An 18379-nucleotide genomic window follows, 5' to 3' on the forward strand; every position below is an offset into this window, starting at 1 on the left:
TGCATCTGTAAAGATAAAATGAGGAATTCCTAATGTGAAAGTTATAGTTCAAGAGATTAATCTAAAATCTCCCAAACATCCTGAATCCATTAAAAGCTGAATTTTTCTTGTGTTACTGTAAAATAAGTTCTTTTTAGTACTAAGTTGAAATTTTTAAACATTTTTGAAAGTAACTCCAACTGGTATAATTTCCATTAAAAGTTCATTCCCACAGAAAAATGTCAACCTTTAGTCTATCATATCTTATAAATACTTAGAATACAGCTTTACAAGATGAAAAGCTTTTTCCTTTTTTCCTCTTTTTTTGTAAAAATAGAAGTCTATATGTTCAATTATAAATGTTCTAATTGGCATGACTGCCTGACGTGGTGTAAGTGCCTGATGTTCCCCGCCCAGTGCCCTTCATTTGAAAGAACGAGGCAGCAGATAGCAGCATACAGTGAAAAAATGTACTTCACATTAGAAATAGTACAATTAGCAATGTTATCGTACATAACCAGACTAATACAGTGTTGAAGACTGTGTCAGCAGCTCTACAAAAAGGAGGACAACATGAGAAAAAAACCTGTTTATAAGAATAGCTGCTCTAAATGAGTTACAAGAAGAAACAGAAATGCAAATGTACAGTGTGACATCTCAAAAGACTCAGAGTTCTTCATGCTTAGCACTTCGCAAGTTGTATATTTATTTATATTCCCAATATTGTGTTAGGATCAAACTTGGAAACAAAAGCGGACAGCTTAATACATGTATTTCCTGGGTCATACTGCAGCTACATAAAATGGCGAACATTTCGTTGTGCAGTGAATTTCCATACACTTTGGTCACTCACGAATCCATACTGAGGGACAGAAAAAGAGGGACTGTCCCTGACCACAGCAGGATGTCAAAGATGTCATAACTGGCTTTGGGGTTTAGTTCAAATTATAGGAGTGGCTTTTATTGCAAAAAAAAAAAAAAAGTGCTCACGTTTGAGATTTATGGTGCTTAGAAGACTTTATAGAACAAAAAGCACCTCTGTATTTTGCTGCTTCTTTCACATGAGGAAAAATGAAATACAACTGGGGTTAACATAGGAAGTTATATGAAAACAGGATGAAGATCCCTTTGGGGAACAAGCCAGAGTGAAATAAAGGTTTTGAGAGGTTCATGTAAGAAACACTGTGTAATTCTCCTGTTATCTCCTACGTGATTGGCAAACACAGCTTCATGGTAAGTTATATCTTAAAAGAACGCTTTTGTATGGTGAAATAACAGGCTGTTAGAATTCAAATGAAAATGTGATCGTGTTAAAATTTACTTTTGTAATTGATTGTCTTACCCTGTCTTCTAAAACATTTTTTTTTTAACACATAGGTATGAAAGGCAACATTAACTTAATCAATATGGTCAGATCCTGAGAAGTCTCTTCTCATCTTCTACTTGTAAAAATTCTCAAGTTTAAAGAAATAATATTTTAATTAATGTTGTATATTAAGAGTCTTTCTCCATAATGCTTACCAGAGTAACCTCCAGTTTTGCCTGAATGAGTAAAATAAGAATTCTAGGAACACCATAATATCAGCAACATTTAGAAAAATGCTATGAGGACTTAAATAAATAAGTAAGTATGTATAAAATAAAGGTATGATTCAGCAACCAAAATCTATCACATTTCAAGTGGCATGACCCACTGTGAAAAATCTGTGCACAAATCCATTGACATAGTCTCTGTGTGTTTGCACACCTCATAGTACACTGAATTTACTATAAAACATAATGCAGTGGGAAATGCAAACATTTCAAACAGTTGCTGCCCTTGTAGTTACCATAAACTTTAGCTTCTTTTGTTAACTTAAAAATCAGTGAAGCAAAGCAGCAAGAAACTTGAACTCTATTTCTTAATCTACAAATCTATAAATTATTCTTCACAGAATGATTTGGCTTTCTCTAAACAGCTGAAATTTTAAAACCCAATATGAATCAAAAGCATATGTGAAAGGGTAAATTATTTTACTACATACAAATGAACAGTTCGCAAAACTGTCATCTAAATAATACAGCCTTTTGTCGCAACCCAGTAACAAGATTTGTGAAAGTGGACTCCTGAGTTCATCCAGGGCTTCACTGAAATCAGTAGCTGCACCTGAATCCCATTCTAGTGTGCAGCAAGACTAGGTCATTTTGTACTTGCAGGCATAACTGGTGCCTAAAATCACTTTGAGAAATAAATGCATTTTAAATGAGTCATTACAGCTAATCTGAAAAACAATCTTCCAGAAACCAGCTATTCTGGTGATAATAGATTTCTGATTACATTTGCACTGCATAATTAAGGCTAAGTTGGACACTGTTGAAGCAAGAGGGATGGAACTGCCAAGAAAAGCAGCAGAAAATAATCACAGCTGGTTTTTTTCACCTGAACGAAACATAGATAGCCTTTGCAGAGCAGATGTTCAGGGACAAGAGTTTGGCCACAGCTTTGAGGCCTTAGCCGTTATTGTCTGTTAGCCAATTATTTATATTTAGAAAAAAAAGACAATGGTAATAGATTCAGGCTTTCCTTCATTAGCTTTTAACTGGGTGCTGGAAAAGGCTACCATAACTTACCTTTTGTTATTAAAACATATTTTAAATTCTGTAGCCACATTTTGGTTTTGTAATAATCCAAATTTAAAACCAAATCCTTTCTGGTCCTTGTTGTTGAACAGTGTGTTTTAAGTGTCCAGATGTGTGGCATTACTTTGTAGAAGGTGCAACATGTAGGGTATTTACATTCCTTGCTTTCCAAATCCAGTCCAGACACTCCCATTTTCCAGTGTTTCTCATGGCCACTGGAGCAAAAGCCTGTTGATTTCATATTTTTTTAAGCTGATTTCAATTCTCATGTGATTAATGCTTGCCGACTGTATATCCTCAAGTGTTAATATTAAAAAATCATTTGTCTATTTTGGAGACTGGTGAATAAAAAGCCAGAACATAGACATGTGTTAATTATAGAAGCACAAAAATTCTTTATTCTGTAAACATAAGTAATATAAACATGCCAAACCCAATTCTTACTATCCAGTCCTAAATTCTATGGGGAAATACACCTGTTCAATCATATGAATCCTTATTTCACAAGGATTGTCCATTTGTGTACCTTGCCAAACATGTACATTTTGAGTCAATTGTTATACTGTGAACCAAACACTCTATTCTGCTATTTCACCCTGACCATGAAATATAACAGCAGCATCCTAAATTTAGGATGAAGGTTATTCAACTGTATACTTCTCATAAACCCAAAACACCATGTACATCTGGATAACAAAGGTTTTCATGCTGCATGCTACAGAATCATAGGAAAACCTTTCTACAGAAATAACTTCCTATAATGCTTGTCATGCCTATATTCCGTAAGGAGTACTCTGTGTGTGTGTGTACGCATGCACTTCACATAGGCATTCACACTGACAAGGGTAAATTTGACTATCCATAAGTGAATTTTTATGAAATGTTAAATAACTTGTGTATGCAAGCACAACCCCCCATTTTTCTTTAAAATAATATCTACTATTAATCTGAAAAGTATAATCGATACTGAATTTTAAATATAATTGTTGATGTACTCCTGTTTATATGTTATTAATAAACATTATTAATAGTTGTTATATTATTACTAAACACAACAAAATAAGTTGTTCTTGGAGACTAAGCATTTGAAATCTTTGAAATCTGCAGTTGCAAACACCAAAAAGTAAAATCTTTGAAACAGTCCATTACCATTAAAGAGTATTTTGCTGAGTTTCCAGTGCAGAATAAACTTATTCCCATACCAGCTACTCTGACAAAAACCCCCAGAAACCATGAGAACAGTCTCCCTTACAGAAAGAATACCATACTGAGGATTTTCCCGGGAGATATCCGCATTGAAATCAGCTGTACAGAGGCACCCCCAATGTCTGTTCTGGGCAGTGTTTCAAGGACATGTCACTCAATATACCATTTTAAAAAATTCATCGTGGGTAGAGCCCAATGCTAAATACGGCAAGAATAAGGGAACTTCTTTTCTACTAATATAGGTCTGCAGTCAAGCAACCAGCAGCAAGCTGTCTAGCCATGCAGAGCAGAGGAACAACAGGCGTAGAGATAGGCAAGGGTAAGAATCAAGGTATATATTCTCCCACTGTGTGCCAAGAAAACTTCTGCTTTTAAATAAAGTTTGACTGCAGGTATGGAGGCAACAAGTTTTGAACAGCTGAAGCCACAGCACACATTAGCACTCAGTTTGTGGATCAGAAGGGCACACAGTCAAAACAATCTGGAAGCCCAAAGCCAAAAGAAATAAAAAAATAATGAGGATCTTGTTTTTCCCAATTTGCAGAAAATCTAGGCTCAAGCAAAAATGATCCATTTTTTTGTACTTTCCAAGCCTACTATGCTAGAAATGAAAATATGGTCTTTGAACATACTAATAAGAACCCACCACCAAATCTCACTACAGAATGTGGTGAGCTGCAGCCTGCAAAACTTTAGGAGAGAGAGTTGATTTTGGAGAAAATTTAGCTTCACTTATTACAATTAAAAAAAAAGGGGGACTCTATTGTATGCCTACAACCTACACATCAGCAGAGATTTTTTTTAATATGCAATGTTACTTTACAAAGTAAAAACAAGGGGGATCTCTCCAAAATCATATACATTAAAAATTATATAATAAATGAATATTCACAGATACATTCAGCATGATATATCCATCACAGCAAAAGTCAAAGAAGTACTTATTAAAGGTGAATTAAGACTTAATGTCTAACTCCAAAGGAAGTGAACCACACTGCTACAAAGCCAGGTGTTAAGAGTTCCCCAAATATTAGTAAAGAAACTTAAATTTGAAAGGGATATTTAATACCTTAGAGAGTGTTGTGCTCTTCTCAGGATCTGGAAAAATAGGATATCATCTTCTAGTGTAACGTATGTACTTATTTGAGACTTTGTGCTGCATTGTATGCAATGACAGAGTGCAGAGCTCTCTATTTGCTATAGTTATGCACTGATGATAAATTGCAAGTGAATTTATTTTTGTACAAGTGAACAATCTTAAACGTAAATGTTTATTAGAACTTCTTTTACTGCCTCAATTGAAGGCATTAGTTAACTGCTATTATTGCAGTGCAGCAAATGACAGTTGGCGTCTATTTTATTTTTTATAAACTTGTTATAAACGTATATATTTATGCTAACCACATTTTATATTTTAATATTTTATCCCAGATTTTCTGTTGGTCTGGTTTTCAGCAGTGGTTGAATTTGTGAACACAGGGAGAAGGAGTTAAGCTAAGACTTTTCAACTTAGGAAATGTTTAGAAGAGTCTAGATCTCTGTGCTTCTTAAGGCAGTGGAAACAGCAAGTGCAAGAGGGAACAGAAAATATGTCAAGTTTCTAAGACATCCAAGCTTTTCTGCACATGCTGACAGCTGAAACATTATGAAGAAGGATTCTTCTGTAGATGGGCAATGGCAAAAGTAAGGACCATGCTCCTAATAGCTGTATGTATCTATGAACAGATACAGAATGAGGCTCCTTGCCATATCTAAGCTCTCAGATCTGCCCTTCCTTACCACTTAGTGTGCACTGGCATCTGCAGAAAAGGGTCCGCCTGCTCAGAGGGCTCCCTCTGATCCTCAGTGTGTGAAACGATTTGCCAAATTTGGCCTCAGAATGACATTCTCCCTTCAGTAGGGTAATACCTCCACTTGCAATACAAAGCAGTTCAGCCTCTCAATAGGACTAGGGTGGCTGGGTTTGGGCATCATAAATCAGACTACACGATTCAACGATCTTTTTCTCTGGCTGCATCCGCCATGAGGTTTAGGAAATGTTCCAAGTGATTCTTCAAGAAACAGTATCTTCCTAAGGAAAATGGAATAGCTCCTTTAACTTATTTTCTCACATAAAACCTCAGCTGATAATAGTGTGTTTCTGAATGTGAAACTTCTAGGATTGCTTGCCACTGAAATAACACCTTGAGACAACCTACGTTATCAGTCCTTTTTCTTCAGTGGCACACACGTACTGTTGTACAATCACGTAATGAATAGTACGAAATATCTTCACTTCCAGCCTGATATAATGAGTGAAGTTAAGAAAATATAATCTTTGTACTCACCCCAGCTTTTGGTTTAGCTCCAGAGCTGGCTACTGAACAGGGAGATGCTAGATCAGGAGCATAGATGTTAGGAGACAAGTTTGTTTGTGAATGACTTACTGAAGCAACATCCATTCCACTTTCAGAACCAGATTCAACATCCTGTAACAAAATGTTGCAAGTCTCTTTAGTAACTGTGAATATGAAAGAAAAATCTAGTTCTTCTATATAAAGGAAGTATTTAGACAGGCTCATTTAAATAGCTATGCTTAACTCTCCATGTAAGAGTAGTTCCCCTTATTGTTTTCCATTATGTACATGTTCACTTGCTGTCTTTTTCAATGTGGTTCTTTGTATTAGCTGCTGTTCTGAAATTATAAATCACCACTAACATCAAAGGTATAATTCCCCTGAATGTTAGAATGCGAAGTAAGAGAAATCAGTTCAGGTCTGCAGAACTCTGACATTTTTCTCTGATGTTCAGTATTTCCTGTGTGCTCCCACCTTCTGTCTCTGGCAGCACTGCAAGCTCAGTGAACATCTGTAAAGCATTACACAGCTGAAATGACATCACCATCCAGCAGTTTATACAATTCAGAGGTACAACTCCCTTGGTTTCGGAATCAGCAGACACTTATCAGCCAAATGCTATTTCTGGTTAAAATGCCCTTACTTTTAATGACACTGATTACATTCCTTTTTTGAGAATAAAACGAAGAAATATAGTATGTTTTATCGTTGAGGAAGTAAAAATATAGAGCATGCTTGATTTACTGCAGAGAGTGAGGGCAGGGGATTATATTGCTTGCAGATAAATTGTGACACATATCTGGCAAAGAGCTGACTCTGTGTAGAACCAGCCATATACTGTCAGGATTATCAGCTGAGGTGCAGCCTGTGTGAATGTATCTACACAGTACACAGAAAAAAGACTGAACTATTAACCTAGCCAACTCCGTGCAGACAAAATCAGTTTCCTAATATCAAGTTCCTAGAATAGGTGAAATATGGAGCAGAGACATCTCCAGGGTTGTGCTCCTAAACTGGAAAGAAATGGCAACCCTTTGACTCATTAATTCCAGTTAAGTCTCTGGTCTGACAAACTGTAGATGCCAATTAGACAGGTGCCTTTGCACCAAGTATGCAAGTGTGCTGTTTTCTGAAAAGGGTTAGAAATTAGAGACAAAGCTGCACTCCAGGTAGGACCACACATTTGAGTCAGATATTTCCTGCCAGTGAGTCTTGGAATGCAATGGAAGCACTGGGAAATGCAGCAGAGTCTTGGAAATGCCTCTGTAGAAGCCAGCTTGGGTACAGCTACTCTCAGAAGCTTCTGCTTAGCAGAGTTATGCTGCAGAACCACACTCCCTGCCCTATTACCCATGTTTCTGAATGATATTCAAATGCTTTGTTTTACTATAAAATCAATACGAGACTGAACACAATGCATGAATGTCTTGAAAAACAAATCTTTTGATCCTCTGATTCATAATACTCAAAGGCTCAAAAATTCCCAGAAAATCAGTGTATATAAATAGCATATATTCCATGCTTGATGCAAGCTATCTTTCCGGAGGGCTGCTGTGCAGCATGGAAACAGGTACCACCTCTGATTATCATGCAGGCTTATTTATATAGATTGTCTCAACTTACTTTATTGCTGTAACAAATTAGCTAAAATGCTGGCATGGATTGGTGACATACAAAGAACAGATGTTAACATCGTACATTGTATTTCAGCTTTCCCGTACCATCAGTGCTCAAGAAGACACTGCAAGAACACTGGTATCTTCAGGGAAAATGTTTAACTATTAAAAGTGTATTTAAGTTCTGTCCTTTAAAAATGACATATAATCTTCAGCTCATCAAGCCCACTGAAACTTAAATAAAGTTTTCTCACCTATAGACCACTCATTTGACTATACAGCAATAATGAAGTCTTGACTTTAATAGGAAAACACCGTCATTATTTAAAAGAAATACCTCTAACAAAAAGAGTCGTTAGACTAGAGATCTTGGTGCAGTATTTCTTAGGTTTCTTAAATTGAAAAACAGGTGCACCACACGTGGGTGAAATTAACAGGAAGACTGCATGCGAATACCTTGGGTCAGCTATTTCATGTTCTTCATAGTTACATGTGTAAACATTTTTCAGGAAAAAAGAATGCATCAATCATGTTTGTGAGCTGTCCATTCTCCCTTCAGACTACTCTCAACAAGGAATTATCACATTTAAATAAATGAAATAATTGAAGAAATTTACGTAAATTAAAGTACACAATTCTGCCAGAATCTTACTTTGAATGACAGAGGATTTAATAGGGGTGTACCTGCCAAAAATCTCACGGACCCTCCCACTAGCAGAAAAACAATACCTGTAGCTCAGACTTACTTTCAGTTCTAACTGCGTAATTTCAAACGCCACATACACATATGCTCTGAGACTGGTGTGATCCTGACTCCGTGTCCTGGGTTCAGCTATAGCAGTCATTTTTCTCCTTCTTAGTAGCTGGTGCAGTGCTGTGTTTTTTAACTTTCAGCCTGGGAACAACGCTGATAACACTGATGTTTTTAGTTGTTGCTAAGTAATGTTTATTCCAACCAAGGACTTTCTCAGTCTCATGCTTTGCCAGGGAGGAGGGGAAGCCGGGAGGAAGCAGAGACAGGACACCTGACCCAAACTAGCCAAAGGGGTATTCCATACCACAGCACATCATGCCCAGTATATAAACCGGGGGGAGTTACCCGGAAGGCCCAGATCACTGCTCAGGTCAGGCTGGGTATCGGTCGGCAGGTGGTGAGCAATTGTATCCTCTCCCCTTGTTATTTCACTAATCATTATTATCACTGGTGGTAGCAGTAGTGGTTTTGTATTATACCTTAGTTGCGGGACTGCTCTTATCTCAACCCGTGGGAGTTACATTCTTCCGATTCTTCTCCCCATCCCTCCGGGAGTGGGGGGAGAAAGGGGGAGAGTGAGCGAGCGGCTGTGTGGTTCTGAGTTACCGGCTGGGCTCAAACCACGACACTCTGTGCTGACTCTGCATTTACAGTAAGTGATTATTAGAGAGACAGACTTTTTCTGAATTTTGTTGGTCTCCTTTTTTACATCTGGGAGCTCCGAAGCTTTCATTTATGAAATTATGGCAGAAGGAAATATTCTGCCAGATGTCAATATTACTGCCTCCAAAACATATATACATACAAAAAAATACAAGACAAATTCTTTACAAAAAGAGCTTTAGTTCTGAAACCAAGGAGCTGAAATATGTGAGGACTGAAAGAAAAAAGGTGAAGTTAAACCAGATTCTACTTAGAATAAGAAGAGTAAGCAAACTGGCTTACAGGTATATGCCTCCGTTTGTATGTTGGGGTGCTGGATGGGGAAGAGCCTGCACTGAGAGCATTTTCAATATCCTGGTCAAGCTGGTCCAGTTTCATAATTAACAGCACCATTGAATCCAGTCGTGATCGATCCCGATCTTCTGTTATTTCCTAAAGAACAGAACATACAATTGCTAAATCTGAAATGGCGTTGCTTGGAAAGAGTAAGCTTAAATTAAGAAAGCTCCATTTCTTAATTTGGCATGAAAGTACAGTGAATAATAACAGGAAAAATTTCTTTTTTAGGAAAAATATTGTTTTGTGTAATCAATTCACTGAGCACTGACTTATTGCTGTGAAATTTTTTTATACTAATATTTAATATACATCTATTATCAAAAATTAATTTTAAAAAAGCACAATTGTTTGGCGGAAATGCATCATTACAATTTCCTTCATACACATATTCTTTAAAGAGCTACTTATTCCAACCACTCTGCCAAATATTCACTCCAAGTTAATTTGATTGTACAAATACAAACGATGAAGGTTAATGTATGATCGAAATGGAGAAAAGGAAGCTCAAAGAAGCCATTTTCCAGCTGTGGATAACCACAACTACTTTTCCTTGTGGAACTCATCAGCATAACCATGTTTTGTTAATTCTTGGAAGAGGTTTGTGTCCTGGTTGGAAATTCTTGATGTACACGAGATACATTAATATTATAGTAAACACAACATTGTAGATTCTCTGATAGGAAAGAGAGAAGGATGAGTGGTATTCGCATAACAGTCTGAAACACCTAGTTTATGAAGCTTATTTCCCTATATGCAAATGAAGACAGAGGAGGTCCTCAAAACAGCAACTCAAAGCAAAATCTTCAGTTAGATGGCCTAAATCATGCTCTCAAGAAGTTCCCACCCCCTTTTCCCTTTTTTATAGAAAGTTAACGCAAAAGTTAACAGCCAACTAGCCTTCCTCAAATTTCAGGAATATGAAAAACCCCACTGGTTCCTATATGGATTTTCACAAAAGGAAGTTAGAAAATATGAAGTTCCATTAACTCATTTAAAATATACTTTTATAAATCCTTCTCAAGAAATGGAAACAAAGATGTTATAATTAATTCGTTGTGTCTAAGAAACAGGGAATATAAATGCCTAAATCAGCCTTTTTTGATAGTCGGTAAACTGATTTTCAGGCTACACAGTGACCTTTCTAGTTAGCTAGGATTCTATAAGCAGGTTTTTTATAGACTGCTTCAAAAACATTGCAAAACATGAATTAAATTATTCCTGCTGAGGTTAATGGAAATGTATAGAAAAATAGTCATATAAAACATGGTCTACATGGTCTTTATGTGAAGACAGAGGTGATGAGGGTTAGTTAACTAAATCTTAGAAAAGCAGAAATACAAATCTATCAGTTCATTGCAGAGTTATGAACAACGTTCTTAGCAAAGGCCAAACTCAGGAAAACTGTGTATTTCATTTCTTATTACAACATGATATTTTGGATTGTGTTGTTGACAAAGCTTATGACTTTGCAGGACCTCCTGAGGAACCTGAACTGAATTTAGAATCACCCTGAGAGAATATTACCTCAAAACAACAGAACAATCAGTGAAATGGATTGAGTTTCACTTTCAAACTGAAAACACAGTGTCCCAAATGATTCCTTGAAACTCCATGTATCTTCAGTTTAACTGATGTTAAATTGATGTCTGAAATTTGAAAATGTCAGAAGAGTTATTTTTTCTAATCTGCATCGGTGCAGAAAACCCGATGGATCAAAGAAGTGTCTGCTAACAAAGGAGACATGACCTCCTTTGTGGCATGGGGCTATGTTTGCCATGGTGGGTGAGATCGTAGCCAGTTTACCCATCCAGAGAGGGCCAGTACTGCTGCCAAAATTAGCCTGGCACACAGTCCCCTAACTGTGTGTTTATTAGTTTTGCTTGGAAATACACCACTGGAAAGGCTAATCAATCTAAACTATACACTTGACTTAAAAACCAAAAATTAATTGCCGCACTACAACAAAATGAGTGATGGTGACTGAGTGAGGCTTTTTAGTTTGCTTGGTTTATGTTTGTCTTTTTCTCAGACTAGAAAGATAACAGGCATTTTACATGAAGACAAAGAAACATCTGAATTTTTCCCCAAGCAAACAGTTTGACTTTTCCTGCCAAAAAAAGTATAAACTTGCTCTGCATGTAGCAGATTGATAATGCTGGAGAAGAATCTGCTGAAATGGAGAAGTGACAAAATATTGCTCAAAGTGATATTCAGGCTTGACACAACAGGCTGGCTTTGCAGGCAAACACCTTTTTCAGAAAACAATAATATTATCACTATGAAATTTAGCTATTCTGTTCAGAATATGGTTTGTAGTTCTGACTGCTGTTGACATCAGCCTTGTCATGAGAAGTTTTAACACTTTAACTATAATTTCTACTTTTACAATTTACTCAATAAGACAATAATCACCTTCTGTTTGGCTGTGACTCTATTAAATTGTATACATGAAAGTCTAAGCATTATACCAAAAAGTTAGCACATACATACAAATAAAAAAAGCTAATCTTGAGCTGGAAATTCAATACAACACATTAAATAAATATTATTATAAGATTAATTTATGTTTACACAGTTTTACTCTTGATATTATCTAATAAATTTCCAAGAGCTTTATAACCTATTTGTCTTTTTTGTATCTCCCTTCTGTGTATATTCTGAGATTTTATTACTGAAGTGTGATATGATCTAAAGCCAGAAAAATATTAGTAATTAATTTTTTTCTTTTGAAGACACAGTATTTCCTTTGCATCCAGTCTTTCACATTTTTCCCCACTGACACCTAGTTACCTTCCAAATTAGAATGCAAAAATATAAATACCTTTACCATTATGAAGTCAAAACTTGGGCACTTACTATCTTAATTTCTGCCTTAAGGCATTTGCATTGGGAAATTCAGGAATGTATCACAAGCATATACAGTAGGTCAAACTTGAGATATTATTTTTCTGGAGATTTTATTTTTAACATGTCTCCACACAAAGAGGAAATACTTTAGGTCATGAACTGGAAAAAACAATATTTCTTTTAATTTGTATCCTCACTGGTGTGATAAAGGAGCTAGTTAAATTTGAATATATTCATACGTTTAGAACGGAAAACATTGTAACTATTCCCTGAATGAAGGGTACTTGAATTAATCCTAAATTAAGTATTAACCCTCCAATGTTAAGGTCACATTAAAAGAAATTCAAACATTTTTACAAGGAAAACAGTTCAGAAGCCCTGTTGTTATTGTCAGCAATCAATGCTAGTAAAATGGAAACATTTTCAAGAACATGGCTGCAAATGAGATTCAGCCATTTTTTTAGACACTTTCGTAATTTTGGAGCTTATATTGCTATTGAAAAGAAAAACACTATTTTTTTCCCTATGTACTCCTATGTCTTCAAGTGCTTGTTTGCCTTTTTACTACCAAGCTGCTTTATTGTTTGTATTTACCAACTGAGGCTGTTCATTAATACAATGTCCCATAGCACTCTGCACGGAGAACATCTGGCAATTTCTGAATATAATGTTGTTTGTGCATCATGTTTTATCTTTTTATTTGAACATTTGATGGCTAAACAACAATCACTGCGCAGAGGCAACATTCATCAGAGTATTTAGCACAAAAATACAATATTTTTGTACTAAAAAGTACAAAAGTATGCCCCCTGCCTTTTTTTTTTTTAAGGTTGTAACAGTTTTATCCCTATATTATCAGTACCTTACAGTGATTTTAATCTACTCGAACAAAAGAAGCTAATTAAGGAGTACAACAGTATTTAAATTTGGATTTAATATATCTATTTTGTCTTATCCGGGCATGGTAAAGCAATTGAAACAGATACCCTTCACTCCCTTGTTCTCTTAAACCCTGTATTTCCCCTTCTCCTGTAGCCTCTGTTTTACATCACCCACACACGCACGCACACTTTCCTTCCTGACGTAGCTCCTTTTCCCACATACCTCTTTCAGCTGGGTAAACATACCTTTTAAGAAGTATGTACTGTTGAGAGTAAAGCCTATTCTAATTTTCACAGCAAAACTTTTGTATAGAAATAGTTAGGATTCAAAATTAACTTTGTGCTCTTTTAATATCCTCAGGGGGATTGAATCATTCCTATCTTCCCTGCAAGTGCTCCCTTTTAAAGTATCTGCTTGTTTCCAGACCACAGCAAATCCCCATTAGTGCCAGTAGGGTCCTCTGTGATTAAGGAAAGGAGGGGACATCCCGCTCCAAGCAGTCCCCTGTTAGAGCCATCAGGGCACCATCAGCCTTTCTCATCCCTGGCACTCTCATGTCAGGGATGCTCCTAATTTGTTTGAAAAGGAAACCTTGATTTTCAGTGGCAAGCCGATTGCACAACTGACAAGGCAAGCTTGATTACCCACAAGAGAAAGAGATCTTTTATGGAAAGAGTTGGCTGAGTTTTGTTTGGTATTCTTGATCTGCAGCCAGCTGGACTGACTTAAAATCTTGGATTAACACTATGTATTTCAGATGGCATTAAATTACTCATTCCTCTCTTTCCTTGCAAAAAAAAACCAAAACAAAACCCTTTTGAAAAATAGGAAGTTATTAAATCTCTGATTCTATACTGTGAAGTTTTTCAGCTGAACTAAAACCAAACAAAGAATAAAACAAAATATGCTATTTCGGAATTAATCTGTTGATTTTTACTAGCAGGTGTACAAATCAGATGCGTAATTTTCATCCTTATAAATTGCAGTGTACTGTTCACAACTTTGAAAAATACCCAAGAATTTTATCTGTCTCTAAATTTTACACTCTGCAGTACCATATTAGAGTTCTATTCTTCATCATATTGGAGGGATTGCAGGTGGAGAACATTAACAGTGAAAAAGCTAAAGCACTCTATTCCTTTTTGACCTAAGACACAAGGCCTAGACACCAGCAAAAAATCACAGCAAGATTACTATTATAAATCATATTTTGAACTAATATTTATAATAGGCTGGAAACGGAACAAATAAGTATACACTGGTATACATGTGCGCAGGTGAGGAGACATGCTCATGCATGTAGCTATCCCTACACATTCACACAAGTTTTTGAGAAAATAGCTTTTCTTCTAATTTTTCTTACGAGAACTTTAGGTAGCTGACTCAATTTTTCCAGACATAAAGTATTTAACAGCACTGTTTTCTATGTGCTTTTGAATTTCTGTTAAACCCACAAATAAGTTATGTTTGCAAAAATGAAGTCTTTCAGAAGCACTTGCTCTCTATATGACGTAGTAATTGTGATTTTCACTACTGTATCCTTAAGAGAAATGTAATAAATAAAATGACATCAAAAAGTCAACCTCTGAATAACATGTTCTCTTAACAAAACATATGCTTTTTATACTTCCAGGCAAAAAAACCCCCAACATATAGCTCCTTCTGTGCAGTGTAGTGCTTGCTGGGATAGTGCTGCACTCCTCGGGGAAAAGAGGAAAATGTGTTGGAAAATGTGATGGAAAATGTGTTGGAAAACAAGAGAGAACATAAAACCCAAATATTCCCAACATGATAAATTCCAGGAACTGGAAGATTTCAGGACTAGAAGTGAGGTGAAGCTTCTCCATTTTCCTAACTTTTCACAAGATCTTTCAATCTCATGTACTATTCACAGATATGGTCTCCTGAATTTAACCCAATTTCCCCTACAGAAACTTGCTATCTTTCATGTTCAAAGCTATTTTAATCTAAACAAAAGAATTCCTTTTTAGTACCTTCCTTTCTACAACTGTTTTTGTCTAAACACATACTCAATACGTAGTCTTTACTCTATTTTGGTTCAGGCAGTTTTGATTGTAGTTTTACATGTTTCATGTCAGCCAAGTAAACTATTTAGCAAAGATAGCATTTTAATAATGAAGTTTAGTGATTCACTACTGATGAAATGGAAAATCACTCAAAAACATTGGGGCAAAAAAAATTGAGGAATCATTATTATATGACTGTGTTAACTCAGCAGGTACAGCAGGCAATAATCATGAAGTAGTTGCTCTTGAAACACAACAGCTCTGTAGTAAGAAACTAAGTCAATCACGGTAATTTTCTAGCTAGTGTTATATTACCATCGGTAGATATTAACGGAAAACATCGATTTCTCAGATTGTCATTACAGCATTAATAGTATACCAACTGTCCTGCAATACAAATGCAAATTATAATGCAAATTTTAATTGTTGACACTAATTCAGGTAACCAACAAAAGCAGAACTAAATGTAAAATTAGCGACTCTAAATGGTACATCTTGTCCAATGTATAAGATAACTATCTTACACTAACAATACAATTTCATAAACTACAGATGGTGAGTGAAATCCAGTTCTCTATCTTTGGAGTTACACTTGTTCACAGTAGCTGGTCTGATGACACCTAAGTCCCAGTAATCATTCCTATTTAGGATCATGTAAGGATTATGACTTCGAAAATTTGCCAAAATCAAATCTCATAGAGGTACAGAGTACAACATGAACATAATCTGTCTTCAATGAGTGGAAAAAAATATAGTCAAACATAAAATCATTAATCATGCTCTTTCCAGCGTAAACAATATTCAATTACTTTCCATTTTCCTCCTTCTTCTTCATATTTTGTAAATTAGTGTTATACTTATTCTAAAAGTCACCTTACAGGACTACAGTTTTATGGCTATGACTTGCAAAGTAAGCAAAAGGCAAGTTTTTACCTTTACAGTGACCCAATTCTCTTTGCTCTCAGATGGAAGACTTCTGATTTGTGGAGAATATTATGACAGTACTCTGAGCGCTAATTATCAGACAGGAAAAATATTGTGATTAAATAGAACTGTGATTAAATAGAATGTGAGTGATAGTTCACTGATGCTGCATTTTTAGTATTATTTTTTATATTATATACTTAGTAATTTTGTGCAAAACCAAGAAGAAAATACTTCAGTGAACTTCTTACTGCTTTGCTATTATGCTATGAATCAGAGCGCCAAACAAGACAAAATACTGACCCCATACAGACATGAAATCAGCATAAACAACATTAAGAAATTTAGCTTGGATATGTGTCTATTGGCATGCGTTTTACAAATATACAAATAAATGAATCTGTGTACTTATATTTTATATGCCTACTTTATAGATTCATGGAAAGGGAGCTGGAAATCAGTATTTGGGCTGTGATAAGTTTTTTGGACTTCAACTGTTCACATTCATCCAATTTGGAAGTGCTTGAGAATGAGAGTTACAGGTGCCTGATGCCTGATCTGGCACAAACGCTTAAGACACCCATGTCTTAAACAAAATTTAGGACTTAGGGAAATATAACTGAACACATGACAGATACAGGAGATTTAATTTATTTGGCCCATTAGTATACTTCATAACTTACTAGCGATTTGTTCCTCCTTAAGACACAAGACACTCCTGGAAATACAAAGTGGGGACAATCATGAGCCAGCAATGCAACCTCATGGCAAAAAAACACCAACAGATCTGCACTGCACTAGGAAGAACATTGCCAGCAGGACAAGGGCTGTGGGGGATCCTTCACTTCTATTCAACCCCAGTGAGACGCAGCTGGGTTCAGCGCTGGCTCCAGCCCTGGACTCCCCAGTACAATAGAGAGACATGGACATGCTGAAGCCAGTGCAGTGAAGATGATTAAGGGTTTGGAGCATCTTCCATATGAGGAGAGGCAGAGAAATCCAGAACTGGTTAGCCTGGAAATAAAACGCTCAGGAGGGATCTATCTGATAAGTGAGTAAGAAGATAGAGCCAGCTAATTCTTATTGGTACTGAGATAGAACAAGAGGCAATTGTTTGCAAACCCAGTAAGCAATTGGGAAAGCAAACCCAGTACTTTCAGTTTTACACTGAATGGAAGACAGTGCAAAGAGGATGAGAGAAGAGGAATAAGTTTAAAACATAGTTTATCCTCCAGTTTATCAATGAAAACACAGAAATAGCTACTACCTATATGAAGTCTATTAGCGACACTCTACCCCACAATACCTGAAGGTATTGCAGCAGTAGTACTGAACAGACTGCTGAAATTAATCGGACTCTTCCCATAATTACAATGGACTTTGAATCAGGCCAAAAATAGACATGAGAATTAAAACCCACTAACCACTGTACACTCTAACTTCTCCCAGTTGAGAAATAGAAGTGTCTGTCTTAAATGTTTATCATGCTACCCTAGTAAATGAAAAGTTTTAGTACAGGTTGCACTGTCAACTCAATCATTTTAGATAAGATATCTGTTCATTAATATGATTGTGATTTCAATAAATGTACAAACAGCCTATTAAAAAAATACAACACAATCACCTTGCTAATAAAACCTTAATCAATTTGCCTATTATTTGTGTGCATGGAGGGGAGGGTCTTCACTGAGTTTCAAGTCCAGCTAATAAGTTGCAGAAAATTTCCAGTATTCACTTTTCTCTACAAGCGAAATATTTGTGCAAAGCTAGGAAGCATTATGGAAGAAATGTGCTGTTGTACAAAAATTATAACAGATCCCCCTATGATTACAAGGTTAGTTGTTTACTTAACCTTGTAATCTTGCCATGAAGGCTTAGCTTGAAGACATCCAAATTATCATTCATCTGGGTTTTTCTTTTTTTCTGATAAAAATATAAATATTTAACTGTTTCTGCCTTTTACATTAGTTTTGTATTACTCTTTTGAGTCTTGTGGGTTTATTTATATTCCTATGTATTTACAAGTCATATAAACACACACGCACGCATGCACTCTGATTTGTGCAACGAAGAGACTTTGTACATTAAGGATAGGTTTAATTTTGGCATTTTCTAAATGCAGAAGTAAACATTAGAAGTCTACCTGGAAAGTCTAATTAAAAAATAGATTGGGCTGGCTCATTACCA

General features: G+C 36.0%; 1 protein-coding gene across 1 annotated transcript in view; it reads right to left on the reverse strand.

Annotated features, from left to right (window-relative positions):
* Window positions 1-18379, reverse strand: part of DLC1 (DLC1 Rho GTPase activating protein) — a 213471-nt gene that overhangs the window by 166497 nt on the left and 28595 nt on the right. Inside the window, exons 3-4 of the mRNA XM_030491470.1 lie at window positions 9456-9605; window positions 6132-6272 (exon numbers count right to left, since the gene is read on the reverse strand). Coding sequence (XP_030347330.1) covers window positions 6132-6272; window positions 9456-9605 — 291 coding nt within the window. The remainder of the gene's footprint in view (window positions 1-6131; window positions 6273-9455; window positions 9606-18379) is intronic.

Source organism: Strigops habroptila, chromosome 7 (genome assembly GCF_004027225.2).
Source record: "Strigops habroptila isolate Jane chromosome 7, bStrHab1.2.pri, whole genome shotgun sequence".
NCBI lineage: Eukaryota > Metazoa > Chordata > Aves > Psittaciformes > Psittacidae > Strigops > Strigops habroptila.